At 40.7% G+C, this 23,580-nt stretch overlaps 2 protein-coding genes across 2 annotated transcripts; both read left to right on the forward strand.

The window, feature by feature from the left end:
- The first annotated feature begins 4,032 nt into the window (after positions 1-4,032).
- Positions 4,033-5,556, forward strand: LOC141436569 (uncharacterized). The gene has a single exon (XM_074099573.1). The coding sequence runs from the start codon at positions 4,126-4,128 to the stop codon at positions 5,554-5,556; it is 1,431 nt and encodes a 476-aa protein (XP_073955674.1). The 5' UTR covers positions 4,033-4,125.
- A 344-nt stretch (positions 5,557-5,900) lies between these two features.
- LOC141436570 (uncharacterized) lies at positions 5,901-9,762 on the forward strand. The gene is made up of 3 exons (XM_074099574.1): positions 5,901-7,124; positions 7,502-8,532; positions 9,465-9,762. The coding sequence occupies exons 1-3, from the start codon at positions 5,901-5,903 to the stop codon at positions 9,760-9,762; spliced, it is 2,553 nt and encodes an 850-aa protein (XP_073955675.1).
- Positions 9,763-23,580: the final 13,818 nt, after the last annotated feature.

The following is a 23,580-nucleotide window of genomic DNA, read 5'->3' on the forward strand; positions in this document are numbered from 1 at the left end:
TTTATTTTTTATTCATTGTTCTATGTTTGCCACGAATAAATGTTTCTTTCTTTCTTTTCTTTCTTTCTTTTCTTATGTGTTATTCCAGAGGTCCAGTTACCTACATACTAAATTTCATGGCTCTAAGCCAGCGGTTGTCATTTCAAGATTTTATCCCTAGGTATCCCGTGGGAATATCGGTCAAAAAGTCACCTATGTTTTATTCCAGACATCCAACTACCTACAAACCAAATTTCAGGGCTCTAAGCCCAGCGGTTATTAGTTCAAGATTTTATCCCTATCCCGTGGGATAAAAAGTAGCCTATGTGTTATTTCAAACGTCCAGCTACCTACTTATCAAATTTCATGACTCTAAGCCCAGCGGTTGATATTTCGAGATTTTATCCCTATCCCGTGGGAATATCGGGATAAAAAGTAGCCTATGTTTTATCTCCAGATGTTCAGCTATCACATACCAAATTTCATCCAAATCCGTCCAGCCGTTTCAGCGTGAAAGAGTAACAAACATACTCACTCACTCACTCACTCACTCACTCACTCACAAACTTTCGCATTTATATATTAGTAGGATTATTAATGAATATTATTTATATAATTTCTGTTCAGTAGGTACTTTGGAATTATATTCCCTTGCGATTTGAGTAAAATCAGCATTACGAACAGTTTGATAAGAAAAAAATGTGTGTAGTTAGTAAAAACATATTAAATTTATTGAGACGTAAAATCAATTAGTTAATTTGAAAATATGACGTTTGAGGTAAATTTTTACGTTTAGTCTTTTTGCCTGATTGCTTTTGCTCGATGACTCGGGGACAATTTACTAAAGCGACACTTATCTCCTAAACCAGTGGATTTTGCTATGAATTATTAAGACCTTTTATAGTCTATTAAATGTGTCATTATTCCTGGAAATTTCAAAATTGGTTGTCTGGTTCAAAAGTTATGATTTTTTTTTTCGTAAAAAAAAAAACTTTAAAATCGCTCTCCTGTAAAGTTGACGAAGTGTCGCTTTAGTACTTTTTGCCTGCCGAGCGACGATATGATGTAGGTACAACACTGTTACGCAACCGGCATAGATTTGTGAAATTACGGCGAGACGGCGACAGTTTAAAGCCTCATGATACGCGTTATTTATATTATGTCGCTCGTGATCCACGGCAAATGCAATTGATCCGCTAAATCGCGGATGTCACTTGGATTGCTTCGACATGTGAAAGACATATCCCAGATGTTTTCTAAAACGTTGCCACACATCAAAGACGCAGCCACTCTCATTTCGGATTTATTTCTGGGAAATGTATATCTCATTGATTCTGTAAGAATTTGTGTCTATCGTTGACCTCGTTTTAGATTGTGAAAAACTGTTTGAAATTGATGCAGTGGTAAGGTTTCAGATGATATATATGTTATCGTTTATTTCGAGTAATAAGAATAAAAAATAACTTATATTTTTCACTTTTTGAGGTGCTATATAATTGGTATCAAATACGGCATTTCCCACAAAAAAACCGGCCATGAGCGTGTCGGACACGCCCGAAATGGGTTCCGTAGCCATTACGAAAATAATATTTTTTCTAAGGATTTCGTATTTTTAACCCCCGACGCAAAAAGAGGGGTTGTTATAAGTTTGACCGCTGTGGTCTGTCGGGCACCGTAGCTTCTTAAACGGGTGGACCGGTTTTGAATGCGTTTTTTTTTTTTTATTTAAAAGCAAGTTCCCTATCGATGGTTTTAAGACATTTTTATCTTATCAAAATCGATTTAGCCATTTTTGAGATATTGAACTTTGAAGTGACAAGACGGGGTTTTCCAACTTTTTTTTAGGGTTAGGTTATGTACGGTCAATATTCCAAGTTTAGGTATATTTATACCTTAGGCTGTTATTACTTTTAAAACTACTAATAATTTCAAGAAAACTTGACCGTATAGTATTTCCTTGTAAGCTTGATATAGTTACTACTATCATCCTGAATTTTTTCATTTTTTTCCACCCACCGGTTTAGATTTTAGGGGGGGAAAGGGGACGCTCGATTTTAATGAATATTTGCAACTTTAAAAATATATAGAAATAATAAAATATTTTATTTCCTTACAAGTAGGTTTAGAAATCACAGTTTCCGGACCTCCCCTTAGGCTTACAGAGCCTGTGGGTTGGGACCAGCCCGCTCTTCCTTTGCTTGGGTGATAGGTACTTTAAAGTTGAATATTTGCAACCAAATCACTGAATCTAAAAATAGTTGTTGCAACCCCCTAATGGTTTAAAAGACCTATCCAACGATACTTCACACTACAAGGTTGGATGAGAGAAAAAACACCCCACTTTACGTATATGGGGGTACTCTACAAAATTGTTGTTCCCGCCACGCGGGACGACTAACCATTCATCTCCTGAATCATTCGCTCACTCACTCATTCGAAGCGCGGCGCGAGCGCATCGCCCGCCGCCAGTCAAGTAATCGAAGCTGTCGCGAGAGGTCATATCATTCGCTCCGCTCCGCGCTCGCTTAGCTCGATATATGCTACCTACCGGCCGGTACTAGAACTTGTAAAAGTGTGACAGTGCAGTGTCAATCCAGCTCAGTCCTCAGAGAAAGGACTACCATCAGCTCATCTCCGTTTCGCGGCGTTACCGCTGCGAAAGCCAGTTCACCACACGTAAGTCCTTTCCCATTTCTCCCACTTTCTCACTCATCGTCGAATGTAGCCCCAGCGCTTACATCTTCTGGTCCTTCGAGCCATCTTGTAAGCACCCCTCTAGCTCGCTTACGATACATCTTTGGTCCTTCGATCCTTAGAACCCTGCCCTGTGGATAACAGACCCACAGCTATTAATCAGCCCCAATAAATTACCCACATTGCAAAAAAAAACCGTTAATTTGTCCCATTTAATTTCCGAATACTTTGCCGATTTAACGCACTTACAGTGTAATCTCAGCTCATAATTAGTAAAAAACAAACAAAGTACTTAAGGTACAATCCCAATTAGGTATTTAGAAACGGCAAACCACATTAATTACTCAGCCCATTCCAGAATTTTCTAGTCGTACACGAACTAGAAAAGTAACCTCAAAGTAACGTTGGTACCTATTGTCCTTTTAATCAACAAATCTCCACATTAAACTCACATTATTCAATATAACAACCCATTTGCCAACTAATTACTTCTACCTAATATTGTCATATTATGGAATAAGGGTAGGTAGCAACTTCACTCAACGAACATTCTCGAATATTTTTTATAAGTAGGAAGTTTCTTCAAAGGTAATATAATATTGTTTACAAACATCCATCGCGCGATAACAGGTGTGGTGTGATTGCATTGTTATTACATTATCCGTCGTTTGTCGGAACGTGGCTGGACTTGTCTAAGTGATAATTAAAACTTATACCTACTTACTACCATAACTAGCGTAAATATTATACACGTATTATTCTCAGCTCAAAGTTATTACTATAGTTATATTACGTACTTGTTGAGTACCTAGTTTATTTCATTTCAACGTACGTGTTCGAATTTAGGGTTCAGTACGGAACATCGGAAAACCATTTGTGAAATTATTAACAGTTAACAGTTTCACCTTCCGAATCAGCACATTATTTTTTGTCGTTTATTAGAACTATCCATTGCAGTGGATTATATAGTGTTATACAGGTTGCCCCAAAAATTTAGTACATAGGGTGATAAAATTTTTTCTTCTCATTATTTTTAAATTCTCCTTCTCAGTTTTGTCCTAGTAACAAACAGTGAACGTAAACTCCGCTCAACACATTACAAGTTATACGATATACAGGGTGTCATAAAATACACTTGTAGAATTTTTATCTTTTCTTCACTTTTTTTTCTCAAAACATCAATAATACAATTACATTCGCTACGTACATATACAGCCTGCTCAGATAAAAACAACACATATATACAGTGATAAAAAAAAACCCATTTATATTTTCACACACCTTTTCATTGTCTCATTACAATTTAACACACTCATTGCCTATTACATAACAACACCACGATAAGTACCTATTCTATAACACATTAAATTCATCCACGGAACCCAATAAGAATTTACATTTAATTTTGTATTTTAATATTTTTTTTTATTTTTTATTTCGTTTGGCTCAAACATGCCGACCAAATCTCAAGCCGCTATTTTCCGTGAGGCAACAAGAGCCATCACTCAGCTCAGGGAAATTTCAATGGCGGTGCTTAAGCAAGACACAAAATATACAATGGCTGACTTCACCGCGAGGTACGCCAAGGTGGACGAGCATAAGTTAAAATTGGAGGAAGTGTACCACGCCATATTGGACGCAAAAGATCTGACCAGTGACGTAGAGGCGGCGTACACTAAGGCTTACGATACGTCGGTTGCGGACTACAACCAAATACTTGTGGCTAACGCCGAACTCCAGCTCAAGTCAGCCCATTTGGAGAATACACTCCCCTCCACCTCAACCACACCTACAGCCGTTCTGCCTAAAATTGCGCTCCCCAAATTCAGCTCAAAAATAGAGGATTGGCCCTCCTTCATAGCCATCTTCAGAAGTCTCACTGATGACATGGCCACAATATCGGATGCAGTTAAACTCCACTATCTATTATCGTGTCTTACAGGTGAGGCACGGAGCATGGTGTCTCACCTCCAGCTCACCAATGACAATTTCACCGTGGCCATGGACATCCTCACCCGACGGTATGAAAATCGACGCGTCCTGATCGACCGATTTGTCGACATAATCATGGGCTTACCACAAATTCACGCGCGTTCAGATATCCGCACATTATTTCTAACTCCGCTAATTTCAGCACAATCCGCCCTGAACAATCTTGATCTGCCCATGAAGGATTGCGACTACGTGTTCGTGTCAATAGTCGTAAGAAAACTCAAGGGTGAGCTCCGGACCCTTTTTGAGCGCAAATACGGCAACCTTCAAACTCTGCCCACCCTCAACGACTTAATCCTATTCTTAGAGGAACACGCGCGTTGTGTCGAGACCGAGTGGTCTAGCCCAGCTTCCCCGCAAGTCAGCCCACAGCCTCGTCAATACCGCAGGCAATCCCCAGTCACTCCTCCCCGACCCCCCCGGCTCGTCAGCCCACATATAAAGAAACACGTCCCATGGCCCCAGTTAGGACTCGCCCGGAGTACCTCGGTCCGTCCCCAGCTCAACACAGACCAGTTTATTCAGCTCAACCCTCAACTCGTGACGTCACAGCGGGTAACAATGCACCCTGCCCGTACTGCCGTGACAAAGGGCACAAGCTCATCGCCTGCCCACGGTACAACGACCAGCCTACCCAAGGCCGCTGGGATTTCATTCAGGCTCGCAATCGGTGTCAGCGCTGCCTGGGTCCCCATTATGAGAACGAGTGCAAGTCCACGCGAGCTTGCAAAGAGTGTGGAAGTGATAAACACCACACATCACTTCATCGCCCCGGTGCTCCATCTCCAACTCATTCAGCCGCTCATCATCTACCTTCGCATCTCAGGGCACGGCCCAGACAGCGCCCGACCCATGAGTCCCAACACTATTCGGCCCACGCCTCACACATGACCCCACCGCCACAAAACAACCCACCCAATCACTCGCGTTCGCCCAGTAGGTCTCGTGTAGGTGGTCCGCAATGACTACCTGCAATAACCAAGTACTACGAAAGCGAAGCACATCAGCACAAACACACTCACACAACCCACACATACTCTCACTCAGCTCAAACACAAAAACCACGAGCCCAACCTGCGATTTCAGCTCAAACAGTAAAACATAATTATAGTGATACTGCTCAACGTGAAGACCACGTAACTAATACACCGATTTTACTGCCTACCGTTTCGCTAAAAATAGCAGACGTGCATGGTCAGTACCATACAGCGCGTGCTCTGCTAGATTGTGGTAGCATGCTTACGCTCATTACTCAGCGCATGGCCCGAATGTTAAATTTACCGCCAAACTCAAACTCATTAAAAATCGCAGGTGTGGGCAACCAACACACACAAGAGTCAAAAGCATCAGTAACAATAGTATGTCAACCTACACATCGAGACACACCTACGATTACGGCTACAGCTCATATCTTAAAAAATGTTACCGGTTATCTACCATTACAAAAAGTCCCACATATTGCACAAGTGAAAGGCCAGCCACCGATTCCCTTGGCGGATCAAGAGTACAACACTCCAGCTCCGATTGATCTTCTGTTGGGTTCAGACGTTCTCGGCCAAGTTTTGGACGGGACTAAGGTCTCGTTAGGCCGCGGGAAGCCCATAGCCTTCGGCACGATTTTTGACTTCGCATTGATAGGGCCCATTGAGGACATATGTGCGACACCAACGCACCAGACTAACTCAGCTCAAGTTATAAGCTCACAGCCTGAACCTGACGTATCTGCTCACGATATTTGCAAAGGTCTTGAGAGGTTCTGGGAGTCAGAAGAACCCCAAGCTCATATACAAACTAGCCCGTTACAAGAGCAGTGCGAACAAATTTTCCGCACCACAACCACTCGAGAACCATCAGGCCGTTATATGGTAGCATTACCGTTTCTTCCCGATCCGCCGACCCTAGGCAATACTCATGCTATCGCGCTACGTAGGTTTCTCAATCTCGAAAAGAAGCTACAAGCAAATCCGCCCCTCCGCTCAAAATATGTAGACTTTATGAATGATTATCTCAACTTGGGACACATGTCACCTTGTCACCCAAGTACCTTCGCAAACAAGCCTCACTTCTACATCCCTCATCATGGCATCTTCAAATCGGGGTCAGATAAGCTCCGCACTGTATTTGATGGTAGCAGCAAAAGCTCAAATGGCGTCAGTCTCAACGATTGTCTGCACACAGGTCCCGCTCTCCAACAGGATATTGTTGACATTATCATGTCTTTTAGGACACATCCGGTAGTCTTCAGTACTGACATCAAAATGATGTTCAGGAACATACTTATCCACCCAGGTCATAGACAGTATCAACTCATTCTCTGGCGGTCCTCCCCCGACCAGCCGCTGCTCACATATGCGCTCAATACCGTCACGTATGGTTTACGGTCAAGCCCGTACCATGCCATCCGCACTCTGCTCCAACTAGCCGATGACGAAGGTCACCGCTATCCTCAAGCTGCTCAAGTAATACGCCACTCAATTTTCGTTGACGATATACTCTGTGGTCATGATTCCGTGGAGTCTGCTCGAGCACTCCAAACCGAGTTAATTAACCTACTTGCCCTAGGTGGCTTTCAGCTCAGTAAATGGACCTCAAACTCTTCCCAGCTCCTTGAACGGTTTCCAGATGACCAGTGTGACATGCCTAAAGACTTTGACATCAGACCGGAATCGAATTCCATTAAAGTATTGGGTATTCAATGGATTCCTCAATCGGATGAGTTCACTTATCGCATCTCTCTCCCCCACTTACCCAAATCACCAAGCGCTCTATCCTCAGCACAGTGGCGTCTCTCTATGACCCCAACGGTTGGGTTACACCAGTAATATTCCGCGCAAAGATTCTATTACAAAAGTTATGGCTTCTGAAACTGGGATGGGACGAGCCCACTCCCGATGAAATCCAGACGGAATGGCAGCACATTTCAGAAGATCTGCCTCAACTCTCATGTCTCCGTATACCTCGGCACATTTGCAAATATAAGCCCACGTCTACATACTCGCTGCACGGATTCGCAGACGCATCAGAAGCTGGTTTCGGTGCCGTCATATACCTTCATGAGCTCAATGCCAATGGACAGGTCAATGTAAATCTAGTCATTGCCAAGTCAAAGGTTGCGCCTATCAAGAATCGGCTCACAATCCCAAAACTGGAGCTATCAGCTGCAGCTCTTTTATCACAGCTCATGACTAGGGTGTCAACTAAATTGTCTGCTCACATTACTATCGACCAGCATACCTGTTGGTCAGATAGCACGATCGTTTTAGCGTGGCTAAACACGTCACCTCACCGACTTCAAACTTTCGAGGCCAACCGAGTTAGTAAAATAACGTCTAGTCCAATCAGCTCCACGTGGAGACATGTTCCCACGCATCTCAACTCAGCCGACTGTGCAAGCAGAGGAATGTCAGCCCAATCTCTCTCAAATCATGACCTCTGGTGGTCTCCCAGTTGGCTCAAAGAACCTCCGAGCACCTGGCCCCAGATGCCGACAGCTTTGGGTCATCATGTATTACCAGGCCTTAAGCCAAAAATGGTTCCAGCTCATATAGCAATACCCGATCTCGATCATGACTTGCTTACTCGCTTCAGCTCTCTTGACAAGCTCGTCGGAGTGACGGCTTGTATCAAGCGCTTTATTTTCAATTGTAGACACAATCCCGAAGTACGACGCTTTGGTCCGCTCACAGCTAATGAGCGTAAGGACGCTCTGTTATTCTGGGTCTGCTCTGTTCAGCAAAATGAGTTTGCTGATGATATTCATCGCCTTAAAACGAATAAGCTTTGTACCGCGCGACTTCAGCGCCTCTCACCATTTCTGAAAGACGGTCTCTTGAGAGTCGGTGGCCGTCTCTCTCACGCCTCAATTCGGTACGACGCTCAACATCCACTCATTCTACCCAGCTCTAGCCCACTCGTAGACCGCATCATTGATCACTGCCATAAAATATACTGTCATCCTGGCGCCGACACTTTACATGCTATTTTACGTCAGCAATTCTGGATACTGTCCGCACGGCGGGCAATCCGAAGTCGGGTGTTTAAATGTATTAGATGTTTCCGATGTCGCGCTCAACCTGACGCCCCACTTATGGGTGACCTTCCAGCAGATAGAGTTACCCCTCAGCCCGTATTTAGCCAAGTGACGACTGACTTTGCCGGCCCGTTTCTCGTTAAGTCTAGCACGTTGCGAAACGTTAAACTTTTGAAAGCATATTTTTGCATATTCGTGTGCCTTTCAACTAAGGCGGTTCACTTGGAGGCCGTCTCCGCTCTAACCACAGAAGCCTTTCTCGCGGCTTTACAACGGTTTGTATCGCGACGTGGAACACCGATTTTGATTAGATCAGATTGCGGCACGAATTATGTAGGCGCTCGAAATCAGCTCATTGACGTTCAGAACTTTCTCATGGCAAATAATGATGCAATCACACACAAACTTGCAAGTCAGCACATAACCTGGTTGTTAAACCCCCAAAGGGGGCCTGGTTTGGCGCATTACATGAAATTAATGTGAAATCAACAAAGCAGTTGCTTTACCGTGTAATTGGTGAACAACACCTTACCTTTGAGGAATTCTGCACACTGCTGGCCCGAATCGAGGCCGTACTCAACTCTCGACCTCTCTGCCCACTTTCGTCCGACCCATCGGACTTTGAACCCTTAACTGCCGGTCATTTTATAATAGGCCGTCCGCTCACTGCTCTGCCCGAACCGTCTTTTAACGATAGACCAATTTCTGCTCTAAAACGGTTTCAGCTCATACAAGCTCTCTCTCAACGCTTTTGGACATTGTGGACCAGATCCTACCTCCATACCCTTCAAACCCGCTCCAAATGGCTTTCCCCTTCCTCACCTCCTCAAGTTGGCGAACTCGTGCTCATAAAAGAAGATGACCTCCCACCGCTCCAATGGAGGCTGGGACGAATTACCCGCACAATACCTGGAAAGGATGGAGTGATCCGAGTGGTGGATCTGGACACGGCTCACGGACATCTGCGCAGACCTGTGCTTAAGATAGCCAGGCTGCCGTTGGATTCAGCTCAAGAAGAGGCCTTTCCCCGGGCCCCCCAGGATGTTCCCGCCACGCGGGACGACTAACCATTCATCTCCTGAATCATTCGCTCACTCACTCATTCGAAGCGCGGCGCGAGCGCATCGCCCGCCGCCAGTCAAGTAATCGAAGCTGCCGCGAGAGGTCATATCATTCGCTCCGCTCCGCGCTCGCTTAGCTCGATATATGCTACCTACCGGCCGGTACTAGAACTTGTAAAAGTGTGACAGTGCAGTGTCAATCCAGCTCAGTCCTCAGAGAAAGGACTACCATCAGCTCATCTCCGTTTCGCGGCGTTACCGCTGCGAAAGCCAGTTCACCACACGTAAGTCCTTTCCCATTTCTCCCACTTTCTCACTCATCGTCGAATGTAAGCCCCAGCGCTTACAAATGTTTTTTAATTTTTTTATTGTACCCTTTATTGGCATAGGTTACATATATATTCGTGCAAAATTACAGCTTTCTAGCATTGATAGTCCCTGAGCAAAGCCGCTATAAAAATGCCAAAATGGCAAAAACGGAACCCTAAAAACCGCTCATAAAATGTTCATACCATATTTTTTTTTAAATAGGTACCCTAGCTTGTTTGTCTATATCTATATACTTAGTTATTCGATTTCCATGCAACTAAGGAAATAAGTCTAAATTAAAAGCGAGACTAAAGAGTATTCGCTATTTGAAAAATTTACGACATATGTTTGGAAAATATTAATTCACCGTAAAATATTGAACGAAAAAATAAAAACTATTAAAGTAACGTGTACTTTACGTGTCTACCTACACGAGTACCTACATTGATATTGTTTAACTGGAAACGTAGTACCACGCAGTGCCGTTGCATAGCACATTTATTTTTTAAACGACTTTATTATTCAGTTCGTTCTCTGAGCAGCTCAGCTCCCATGATTTAATTCCCCAACTTGATCATAAAGCTACAGTGCTGCAGAGCTCATAAATACAACGCAATATCAGACGCAAAGCTCCTCGAAAGAATATCCGACTGTTGTAAACTGACTTATAAAATGAAATAACAGAGCGACAATAAGTTAGCTCTGAAGACATAAGAAGTTGGCCAAGAACTGGCCACACGTGTGCAGACCAACTACTTTTATTAGTTCCAGATCGCAGCCGGCCGTCGTAAACATTGCCTTAGAATTTAAGACTACGTGAAAAGAATACTTTGGAGCATCACTTCGAAACATATTTTATATTTTCAAAACTTAAGACGACTTGTTTTTCACTAAACGGTTATTTGAACTCTTTCTTAGGTATTTTTCCGTATCTTTCTTAGGTGATTTGTGAGCTATGTTGAGGTGTATCAGAGCAAAGCGACTCGCACTCCCCCAGAAATGGTGCCACAAGCGTCAGATGTCACATAATTATACAACTTACTTACTATGTTTTCTCAGCGATCCGAAGAAAAGTATCTTAACCTCCGACATCAATTTCTATTTGTCCCTATGTTGAACGACCGTGTAACACTGAGGCACCTGTACCTGTGTTCTGCCTCCAGCGACAGCTTGGCCTTCCAACAGGGCTTCCAATATTTACTTAAAATGTCTCAAAATTAAGCCGAAATATTGTGGGCAGTGGTCGAGTAAGTTCAAGTGAACGTCCCTGCATTTTTTCCCATAACTAATTTTATGGTCACTTTTCACTGACTAAATACAATGGTGTTTTGTCAACACTACTTTTGAATGTTAGTATTTGATACTAAAAAAAACTTGTTTGTTTTGTTAATTTCGTCAATAACAACAGACGAGTAATCAAATAACTGATTAAAAAAAATCGCAAGTAATAGTACTACGAGTAATAATGCAGAATAAATATGTTGCTTAATAAACATAGTTTTCATTTTCAGATTAAGCCCTAATTGCTAACAGCGGCCAACTACCGCTATATTGATATAAATAAATAGTCAAAATACATTGTTAACTTATTCAGAACAAAATGCGGAGCAAATGAGCTCCCATCTGACCTATAAAGTGATGAATATAAAGTGATGAATTTTTCAGAATCTGGAAATATATATCATACATTGCTTCGCTTCAGCGTAAACGTAGCTACAACACTTTTCCAAAACTTGTTTACTAATTTAAAGAGATCATTTCTATCTTCCTCGGTTAGTGATATACCATCTGGACTGGTCAAGCTTTTAGGTGAAATAATTTCGATTATATCTAAAACGCGTAACTAAAGAGACCAAAGGATAATTAAAGTATCGCAACGATAACTTAGTGCGTGAAATGAACTGCAGGGACAAAAATACATCGGTTAGCACACATTAAGTAATCCTGCAGTGAAGCAGCAGTGCTTGCACTGTTGTGTTTCGGTGTAGAGAGTAAGGCAGCCAGTGAAATTACTGGGCACTTGAAGTATCCCATCTTAGGCCTCCAGGTTGGCAACGCATCTGCAATCCCCCTGGTGTTGCTCGTGGGACTTGCTCGTTTGCCATCCATTCGAATAAAAATAAAAAAGTAAAAGCGGTAAGCACATTTCGTAGCTTTCATTTTCGAAATGAAATTAAAGATATTCCCTTGTAGCAAAGGGTTACATTCATGCGAAGATCTGCTTATGAAAAAACGGCCGCTCTGTATGTCGACATGTCGTAAAAAAGGTCAGGGAGGTACTGAAAAAAAACGGAATCGAGCGTGTGTTGAATTTTTTATCGCTGGCACTGTCTTGTAAAAAAGAGTGTTAGAGGGATGTCGTTGCTCTTTACATTCGGAATCGCACGCTTGGGAGATCGCACCCCTTGAATTCGGAGATGTTTAACTTCTTCAGTTTCGAATTCCTAAATCTTTATTTGCTTGTTGAAGCCGGAACGCTTCGGGACGCTTAAAAGGTTCGCGTTAATTCGCCCCGTTCGAGTTTTGCGCGGAGATTTATCCAGTTGCAGATCATCTAAATACGTCTGTGTACTTCTCGCGTCAGCGTACATTGTGTTGAAAACTAAATTATGATTTCCAGCCTGTTAACCCAAATAACTTAGCTTGTCTAAATAAACAGAGGTCTCGGGCTGGCGCGGTAATGAGCGATAAATCACCTTATAGTAAGAACATCAAAAGGGGACGATTTCAAAGGGAGTCCGTACGTCATAAAGCGAAGTGTAGCTAACTGGGGCAACCCAATTTTGTTACTAATTACACATCGTCCTGTATGAACGCACCTGTGTAGGTAAACGGCAAAAAATATGCGGAATTTTATTTCTTTGACAAAGATTTGAAACGGTTAATGATATCAAATAAACCTTATATACTTTAACAATTTTGATGTCTCATTTTATCAAAACCTGAGTAAGGAAAAAATCATCTTTCAATGGGTCCTCCAAACCTCTCCTATCGAAATGTTGATGGCTTAACGTGGATTGACTAATATAATAATCTGTAGGCTTAGTTTTAGGGTTTCGGAGCCAAAATGGCAAATACGGAACCCTTATAGTTTCGCCACGTCTGTCTGTCTGTCCGTCTGTCTGTCTGTCTGTCTGTCTGTAAGTCCGCGGCTTTGCTCAGGGACTATCAATGCTAGAAAGCTGTAATTTTTCACGGATATAAATGTAAACTATGCCGACAAAATGGTACAATAAAAATACAAAAAAGAAATTTTTTAGGGTACCTGCCATAGACGTAAAGTGGGGGTTTTTTTTTCTCATTCAACCCTATAGTGTGGAGTATCGTTGGGTAGGCATTTTAAAACTATTAGGGGTTTGCTCAGATGATTTTTCGATTCAGTTATATATTTGCGAAATATTAAACTTTAAAGTGCAAATTTTCATTAAAATCGAGCGTCCCCCCCCTCTAAAATCTAAACCGGTGGATGAAAAAATTTGAACAAATTCATGATGGTAGTAAGTATATAAAATTTTCAAGGAAAACTATAACGGCTAAGTTCGTAATGGCTACGGAACCCTATTTAGGGCGTGTCCGACATGCTCTTGGCCGGTTTTTAAGATGCAGTCGTAATCACAATTCACAATCCTATAAAATTAAATAAGAACACGGTAGCAATAAATTACAAATGTGATTGTGGTTGCGAATGCATTAGACAACGTGGCCTTTGATATAAGTAGCGCCCGTACTTCGATGTAGAAAACCAGAAATGGTCTTCAAGAAGACTCAATCTTTAAGTGTAGCTACCTAACAGTTAACAATATTTTCCGGTTGACGGTAGTAAAAAAATGCATACTCATTAAGAATATAATACTAGGCCGATTTCATAAATTGGGCAAGTCAACTTGTCGTTATACGACACAAAACAATACACACGAGCAAAAAAACACATGACGTTTACACAAATCAGCTAGAACGAAAAAAAGGCTAAAACTCGTGAAACTGTGGATAAAAACCGGAGTAAATTGCACTTTTTCTTTAAAAATCCGATTCGGGTAGCCTATCCAGAATCGGGCCAATGCATCCTCCAAACTACTCCAAAGTACTAATTGGTATTGCCATCCTTTACTAACGTGATAGAGATGAGAGAAATAACGTAAACACAATTCTGGTTCATCGTATAGATCGTAACTAAACAGAAATTCTGATCTACGAAAGCCGCAACTCGATAACTCGTCAATAGTGTATTCAGATACTTTTTACTTTCATTAGTTTTCCTAGAACACTAACAAGCTCTGCTTCAATTAAAGTTAATGTCACGTCTGTCAAGTCTAGTTTTAACTAGACACCCCATTAAAAACTTTTTTAGGTCATGCGACATATGAGAGCGTAAAAATAATAGCGCACTCGAGCTTGGTGTCTTTGTTTGCGAGTGTCGTCTGGGGACACGGAGTAGGAAGTAGTAACAGCATTTTATAATTTCAGCCTTGCTTTTGTCTACAGTTTGTTTAAATAATTCGCAATTTAACTGTTCAGTGAAATAAAAATACGTTTTAATGTAGTAAATCCCTGCTTTCACCTCCGAGATTTTCCGTGTTTATGAGTAAAATTATACTTCAAAAAAACAAACATGGCCGTAGGAAAATTTCGTAACTAAATTTCAATAAACCTGCAAAGCAATTCAGTAGTGTACACGGTCTTAATCTACATTGGGCCCACGTGAGAATTACAGCCCAAGCTCTTTCAATATGAGAGGAGCCCTGTGCTCAGCAGTGAAACGTGTAGAACCCGATAATGATGAGGCCGTAATGATTTTGTAATAAGCATGTAAAATTTAAAATTCTGGGACATGCTGAAACTGGCTGGGGAAGAAAAATGTACGTGAAATAACAAAGTTAAAGGATCCTTAGGCCAGCCGGCAGTGCCGGGTGAAATGTGGTAGCGTGCGAGCTCGAATATCAAGTACCCTGCACACTTCCAAATCACGAAGAACAGTGAAACATCCCGGCTGACTCGCACACAGTGCGCAGGAACAGTATTGTAACTTTAGTTAGCTGGAACAACCTCCAAACTTATTATTAGAGACTTCAATATGTACTTAATGTATCTATATGCGTCATTATGACTTATGCCCGTTTTTTACGTCTAACATTAAAAATGGATCACTTTCCCATCCCGTGCCAATTTTTAAAGACTTCAATAATTATATCGTCGTTCTGACTTATGCCCGCTTTTTACGTCTAAGTATAAAAATGGATTAGTTTCCCATTCATCCCTTGGCAATTTCGGGAAATCTAGTCTCTTGATGTTCAAGCACTTGTATGATACTCAGGGTGCATAATTATTTATTCCAAACCTCAAGTACAAAATTGGTTTTAAGATCACGCTCACAGACAATATTGCTCTAGGTACTTACATCTTTCTATAGGAAGAGTTTGAGAACAATACCAAAAGGTGAGCGATGACGAGCGTCGCTGACAGCTCAGCTGAGCGACATTAAACGGAACCCTAAAAATGTTTTTTTTTTACAAAAACACATCGAAATGCGTAAATATTTACTGTGATGGATGCCATGCAGAGGTACGGAGGGGAGGCCACGTAGCGCGTGACGCCGCGGCTTCTCTGCCATGAATTACGCCGATGTGCTCAACTTGCACATTCTGGTAGTTATTGCCACGACGGAGCACAATCAGACAGAGGCATGAAAAGCAGGGTTACGAAGTCGCAGAGATTATTTTTTTTACCTTTTTTTTTATTCGACTGGATGGCAAACGAGCAAGTGGGTCTCCTGATGGTAAGAGATCACCACCGCCCATAAACATCTGCAACCTCAAGTGCCAGTAATTTCACCGGCTGTCTTACTCTCCACGCCGAAACACGACAGTGCAAGCACTGCTGCTTCACGCCAGGATTAGCGACCAAGATGGTGGAAGCAATCCGGGCGGACCTTGCACAAGGTCCTGCCACCTGCAACCAGCAGTGGGATTCTTAACAGGCTATTAAAAAAATGACTAATTATAATCATAGACGATTTTTTTGCTGGAAACATATAAAAAGAAAAAAAGTGGCGGGCCTCCTCTCAGAATAAGAGAGCTTAGGCTGTATGGAAACTTTACAAAGTGAATTACTTCTAAATTCTATGCCGATTTTCACCTGATGTTTTCCATCACCTTAAAGTTCCTGGTAAATTTCAAAGCTAAGTTCACATATAAATATCGTTAACTCAAAAGTGCGCCCGGGTTTACCCCACGACACTTTATTTGAGAGGTCAGAGTTCAAAACGTGTCGTTCCTAGTTTTAGAACAGAACGGACCCATCCCTTCCCATGGTTGTCGTAAAGGCGATGAAGGGGCCTAATGTGAGAGTGAACAACAGTGCTCTCTGTTGCTAACTACGGACTCCAGCTCTGTGGTTTGAAACTACTAAATTTTTTTCAAGAAAGTTGTCATAGAGGTTCACTACTGGCCCTCATCCAACGACCATGGCCACTCTATCAATAGTGTAGCGACTTAGAAGAAGAGATCTTAAATCACTAGGCTACATAACCATTTTACTGTATTAAATAATATTGTACCGGATAACTCACGTCTTAAATCGAATTTAGCTCCACCAGCGCCACCGCTCTGCTCGCGCACAGTCCGCGTGTTGCAGCAGCCGCCGAACCGCGTTGCTCCTAAGAAGAAGGGCTCTGAATTAGCCCGAGACATATCGAGCTAAACTCGATTTAAGATTTAAGATGTGAGTTCATTATCATTCAATATGAGCGAGTTTTACGGTAGTTTCATGTTCAATTTACTGTTGTTTAGAAAGGTAGTTTGTTAAAAAGTATTGAGTAAATGCTTGTTAAATCATATGGTTTAGTAACATGATACGACAATACATTCAAAGCACAACAAGGAGACTTTTTATTTACTTCCTGTGAAATTGAACGTTACCAATATTATGTATGTTATGTTGTTGTATTTGATCGTATGTTGTTCGATCCACCAATGTAGGAAATAAACGAGAACTGGGAAACCTACAATCCGACGCACTGTTTAGCCTTTGGCAACCGAGGTAACTTACACACGACCATTATTTTTATTTTATAACAACCTTTAAAAGGAATTTCACCTGATTTCCTACGTTACACTAATATGAGATAAAATAAAGCCACTGCAGCCGCTATAAACTACGAACGAGTACGGCCTTATCAGGGTTAGACCACACTGGAACTATACGACTCGCAGGCGCAACATTATAATAACCTAACCAAAAAAAAGTTGGAAAAACCCCGACTTTGTCACTTGAAAGTTCAATATCTCAAAAACGGCTAAACTGCTTTTGATGGATCATGTTTAAGAACCATCTCTAGCAAACCTGCTTTCGAATACAAAAAAGCATTCAAATCGGTCCACCTGTTTAAGAGCTACGGTGCCACAGACAGACACACATAGCGGGGGGGGGGGTTTACTTATAACATCTTTTTGCGTCGGGGGTTAAAAAGGGGTGAGGATGCTTGTCCAATGATATGCAGAAGATCACCGGGAGCAATTTTCGCCTAGTCGCCCAGCGAAGTAGCGAAACGGAGACTTCTAGAATCGACCATAATATTAAGCTCCTTCAGACAGTGCGACAAATATCATGCAACTTAATATTTAAGAGCTACGGTGCCACAGACAAACAGACACACATTAGCGGTGAAACTTGTAACACCCCTCTTTTTGCGTCGGAGGTTAAAAAAGGTCTCACCTTTCATTAAAGTTCACGACACATGTCGCATTATACCTAAGAGGAGCGGGGAGAGCAGAGGAATATTATTATGTATGTAGAATGATAAGTATGGTCATTACCATGCGTGGTTTATTAAGGAATGGCATTATAGCGGGTCGGATCCCGACTCTCTTGGTCCTATCTTACGACATGTAGATATTATTCAGTATTATTTATTATGGACCGCAGCCCCCCCCCCTCCGCACCCACTACGCTACAACACTGCTTGTCACTGGTTAAAAATGCCGTCAGCGTATTTGAAAGCTTCAGTGTAGTCGAACCTTTGGGTGATCCGGCGTGCGGAAACGGCCCGATGCTTGCTGTAAGTGTAGCTAACGGCGTCTGGCGCCAGATTCAACAACGTCGGCGTAAATGGAACGAGTTTATGGCGGGTGGAACGCTTGTGTCTCATGTTACGACTTGTCATGGTTAAGGATAGATGAAGTAGGTGAATTAAGGTGCTGAAAAGGAGGTACTTGAGTATATTCTTCTAAGGAAGTATTTGCATTCAGCACAAACTCTCGAGTTCTGGTTGTGTAGGTACCATCAGCCTAATATGTGGTCTACCACCCTAAAGTTGATAATCGTTTGCACGTCATAAAACAATAATGCTAATAGACGTGTCTGTCAACTTGAAAGTTCGACTTTAGCGACATATTCATTTGATAGGAACATGTTTAAAAATTGATAGACCACTTATTTTGCCGATGGTATCTACAAAATAAAAGCACAAAAATTTAGGAAAAAAGAGAAAAACAACTTTAAAAAAGTAATGTTTAAGAAACGCAAAATAGCATAGATTTCGATTGTAAGTACTTGAAGGCTGATTATTAACTCAATTGTATACAGTCACGCCCCACTTTCCATCGATATGATTGCCTGTTATTAGAAACAAAAGATTCCTAGCTGTACATCACAAAGATTCCTTAATTGCATGAACTTCCTATCTTAGTACATACTTTCAAATAAACATCAACAACGTTACAAAAGGACCCACTAGAATCGACTACCAGTCTGAATCTCGTTATCGCACGAATCTCCTTGTTTGTTCCCAATAAATTAGAGCTGAATGCGAAAGAATAAACACCGTAGATCCACAGCGCGGGGCTTGATTGTCCAATAACAAGTTTTCGTTTTTCTTTTATAAAAATTGCATCGGCAGCTCGTCCGACAACAATTTATTGACACTGGCCGAATGGAAATAACCTTTGCTATTTTTTAGTTTTTTTTTAACTCTGTTCTTTTCAAACTAGATTCTAATTTTGTGTCTGCAAACGAGCTCTGATGATGATATAAAAATACTATTCGAATGCGAAAGGAATTGAACGAGAAATCTTATGAATCTTTGAACGGAAATTTTATGTCAACAACCACAATGAGAATCGTTTTTTGCGCGTAATATTCTGAACTCCTACGTTCTATGCTATTTTTATTTCAAAATGCTTCAAATACAGCACAAAAAATAAAGGATAACGATTCCTGTGATTCCTCAAGTGGCTAACTAAACTAGTAAACTACGCTAAGTAACTATTCCTTTATATAGAGCTCGTGATTTTTTTCTCATTTTAAGCTTACAATAACGTTGTACGAATAAAATACGTATAAAATACAAAGATAGAGAACTCCAGGCTTTCCATAATGCGGAATTAACGATGTTTTTGAAAGGTTTCCGTTTTATTTAAATTTAGTACCTACCTATTTGTTTCTCGTTTAATAATCTCGCTGTTCGCGGGATGTGGATGATCAGTATTTGCTTTCGATATAATAAATAAACCTCGCTATTTGTTGCTTATTGCTATCCTCTGTAATAGTAATGAATCTTCTTCTTAGTCGGACACTCTTGTCAGAGTGGTCGTGGTTGCGCAGACGAGGTACATGGAGAGATGTTCGGTGGGTCGCAGACCCTTTCGAGGACAGCCCTCTTAGCGATGTGCTTCCATTTCTGCCGGTTAGAGGCGTTGCGAGTACACTGGACCATGGTGGACTCAGTACCTTTTTTAATCAGGTCAGTCCAGCGAGTTGGTGATCGGCCGCGTACCCTTCTGCCTTCCACCTGCCCCTGAACCACCAATCTCTCCATTGAGTTCTCATTTCTGGAGATGTGACCAAAGAAAGAATAGTAATGAATATAAAATGATAATAAATGAATTCGCATTGAAAATCTATCTATTTACAGGAAAAATCAAGGAACCTTGAAGTTGTAACACGCTGGTTAATAAGTATTTTACACAAAATATTTTTCTTGTCCATATACTCAGATATTTTTTTTACTTCTCATTCTCGCAAAGTTGGTATTTACGCTAGATCTAGGCGACATAAAATTACTTTTATGCTCTAGAGTATAAAGTAAAATCTTCGTCTAAGACCAAGGTAATCGGGCGTCAACGCGACAAACAAAAAAGTTTCTAGGTATATATTTTTTTAATAATTTTCATTTTATGTAAAACTAAAAATCAATCAAATCAATCAAAAAAAATCCAAAAAAAAATATAATTATATAGCAAATCATGAAAAATAAAAGGTACCTAGTAAGTGAACAATTGTTTCCACTGTTGCTGTTTAATTTCCTCTTAATCGAAGTGAAAAGCAGAGTGCATTAAACCCATTTTCCCCTACGTGTCTATCCGCCCTCGCCGTATCGGCTCAGGTGGCAATATGAACGCCTCGTGTAAAAAGGCTCGTTTTATGCTCTTTTTGTACAATTTACTATGGTTGACCGTAAATTGTTATCCAATATTGTCCAATGTTGTGCATAATAACAGCTAATTTCAACTCAACCTGTCTTGCTGTACTTATGTTAATTCGTTGATATGAACCTCCCGCAAAGTAACGCCCGAATCCATAAAATATATAAATCAAGTGAATGGGAATATATTAAATACCTACGTCTAACGCGAAAATAATTAACTCTTATTGAAACTTTACTGTCGTGACATCAGGTGTCGAGCTGCAATCAATGCAAACACGAGTGGCTTAATTTAAATCGTATTTGAACAAAAACAAAGCTCAATTTGGTATGCAACTGAAATTCCGTCTCGATATAACGATTCTTTACTAATTCCACTTCGCATGTGGCCATGATGGCAACTTTTACTTTTTGGTCCTTTGCTATTTGGAATACAGACTTTAAAATATTTAGACCAAACTAGTTCACAACACAGGGCGACAAAGGATATAGGTTAAGGTATACCGTAGGCGACAGGCTAGCAACCCGTCACTATTGTACCGTATTTGTCAAACTTTAAACCTAAAATTGCTAAAAGTGGCTCCGAAACGGTAACGTTTCGTGTGCTCTGCCTGCCGCATTTGGGAATACAGGCGTGATGTTTGTGTGTGTGCGTGTAAACAAGTTTTAAAATGGCAACACTAAGAACTATGATTTTAAAACATTTGAATAAATTAACGAGCGGATGGCCAAGTGGTTAGAGAACCTGACTACAAAGCTTGAGGTCCCGGGTTCAATCCCCGGGGCAGATATACGAATGTTTGTTCTCGGATCTCGGATGTTTAATATGTATTTAAATATTTATCCTACTAATATTATAAATGTGAGTTTGTGAGTGAGTGAGTATGTTTGTTACTTCTACACGCTGAAACGGCTGGCCGGATTTGGATGAAATTTGTCAAAAAGTTAGTTTATAACCTGCATTAAAACATAGGATAAGTACTTATTATTCCGATATTCCCACGCGATAGGGATAAAATCTCTAAATAACAACTGCTGGGCTTAGAGTCATGAAATTTGGTATGTAGGTAGCTGGACATCTACAATAACACATAGGCTACTTTTTATCCCGATGTTCCCACGGGATAGGGATAAAATCTTAACCTAATAACCGCTGGGCTTAGAATCATGAAATTTGGTATGTAGATAGCTGGACATCTGGAATAAGTAACACATAGGCTACTTTTTATCCCGATATTCCCACGGTATAGGGATAAAATCTCGAAATAACAACCGCTGGGTTAAGAGTCATGAAATTTGGCATGGGTGTTTTAATTTAACGATAAATTAAACCACGATGTAATTTTAGGGCATTCCCACGAAAATTTAATAAAATCCCGGAATTTATTCAACTGCTGTATCTAATGATTTGCGCGTGCGAAGCCGCGGGTAAACGCTAGTTTATCTATATAAGTATGTTTATCCTTTGCCTAGTATAGTATAGTATATAGTATCCATAGTACAAACTTTGCTCAGTTTGGGACTAGGTCAATTGGTGTCAAGTGTCCCATGATATTTATAATTATTTTTTTACAGTTTCGAACTCAACTAGGTACCCTTATAGTTTCGCCATGTCTGTCCGTCTGTCTTGAATGTTTAATATGTATTTCAGTATGTATTTATCTTTATAAGTATGTTTATCCGTTGCCTAGTATCTATAGTACATATATATCGGGGATCTCGGAAACGGCTCCAACGATTTCGATGAAAGGTAGGTTTTCGGGGATGAAAAAGCGATCTAGTTTGGTCTCTCTGGGAAAACGCTGGTTACCGAGTTTTAGCCCGAGCGGAGCTTGGTCGCCCAGGTACTGAGTACTTATTTTTGCCACTAATTTGGTCAGGAAGGTATTTTATACAAATAAGTAAGCTTGCTTCTGCCGCCTCTACCCCGTCGTAACACAACAAGCGAGCCATTGGCCCCTAATTACCGCCAGTAAAAACTAATTGCGAGCGCCGCCCGTAATGTAGTCGTCAATACTTAGTTGTTCGGCGCGCTACGGTTTTTATTCCTTTCGTATACGTATTGTATATGTACAGTCAAGTGCAAAAGGGTATCTATTCGAACCACTCAAAAATATGTTACTACGGCCTTATTGCGTCGGAATAAGAGTCTGTGATACTTATTTTTGACACTTTGAATAAGTTCATATTTTTACACTTGACTGTACATAATATTGAGTAAGTCTATTGGGTTGTGGATTGAACTTATATGAGAGTGCTATATTAGCTGTGGTTTTTAAGTGTAACGTTTAAATGTGTTGTATAGCGTCATTGTTTAGATACCATTATGTTGATGTAAAATTTATCTATTTTTAAAATACGAGTACGTACACACACATGTAGGATGTACAATCGAAGTACAGTCAAACCAGATTAATTGTGACCCACCGTGGAACCTTTTCGTCGAAAAAATCATAGTGACATCGCATTTCTTGACAAGGGAATTAATTATGACACTTACTGTGAGAGTGGTAAGTATACGGTGAGTTAGGAATCAAAATAGTTCGACGTAACTTTAAAACGTTGTGTTATCCTAAAAATGTTATGCTTACTGATTGTTTTTACTAAACGCAATATAAAGAAAGCTAAAATCAAATAAAAGTATTTTCTTGAAATTAATAGTATTTCTCACCATCAAGAAAACTGGCATTTTCAGACCATAAATTGCAATCGGTTTGTTAGATAAAATTTAAGAATAAAAATAAGACAGATTTATTTGATTAGCATAATTCTCATAAGCTCAGAGCTGACTTCTAACTTTATCGACTTTCGATATACATACATATATCGATACACAACATAAGTACTAAAGAAGATTAAAAGTACAGGTAAACAATAGGCGACCGTAAGTTAAAGAGCGATCTCTTCCAATTAATTTTCGAGCAGTTGAAAATGTGAAATAGACATATGCAATGAACAATGAATGGATATCAATTTTTTAATTTAATAATTTCAGTTCAGTTTTTTTTTCAATTTCGTTTTAAAATTCTTCTGTTGTAATATTAACAAGACAAGTGTTACATTAATCTTACATTAGTCTCTATAAAAGAGATAGATGT

This window comes from Choristoneura fumiferana, chromosome 16 (genome assembly GCF_025370935.1).
Source record: "Choristoneura fumiferana chromosome 16, NRCan_CFum_1, whole genome shotgun sequence".
In the NCBI taxonomy this organism is placed as follows: domain Eukaryota; kingdom Metazoa; phylum Arthropoda; class Insecta; order Lepidoptera; family Tortricidae; genus Choristoneura; species Choristoneura fumiferana.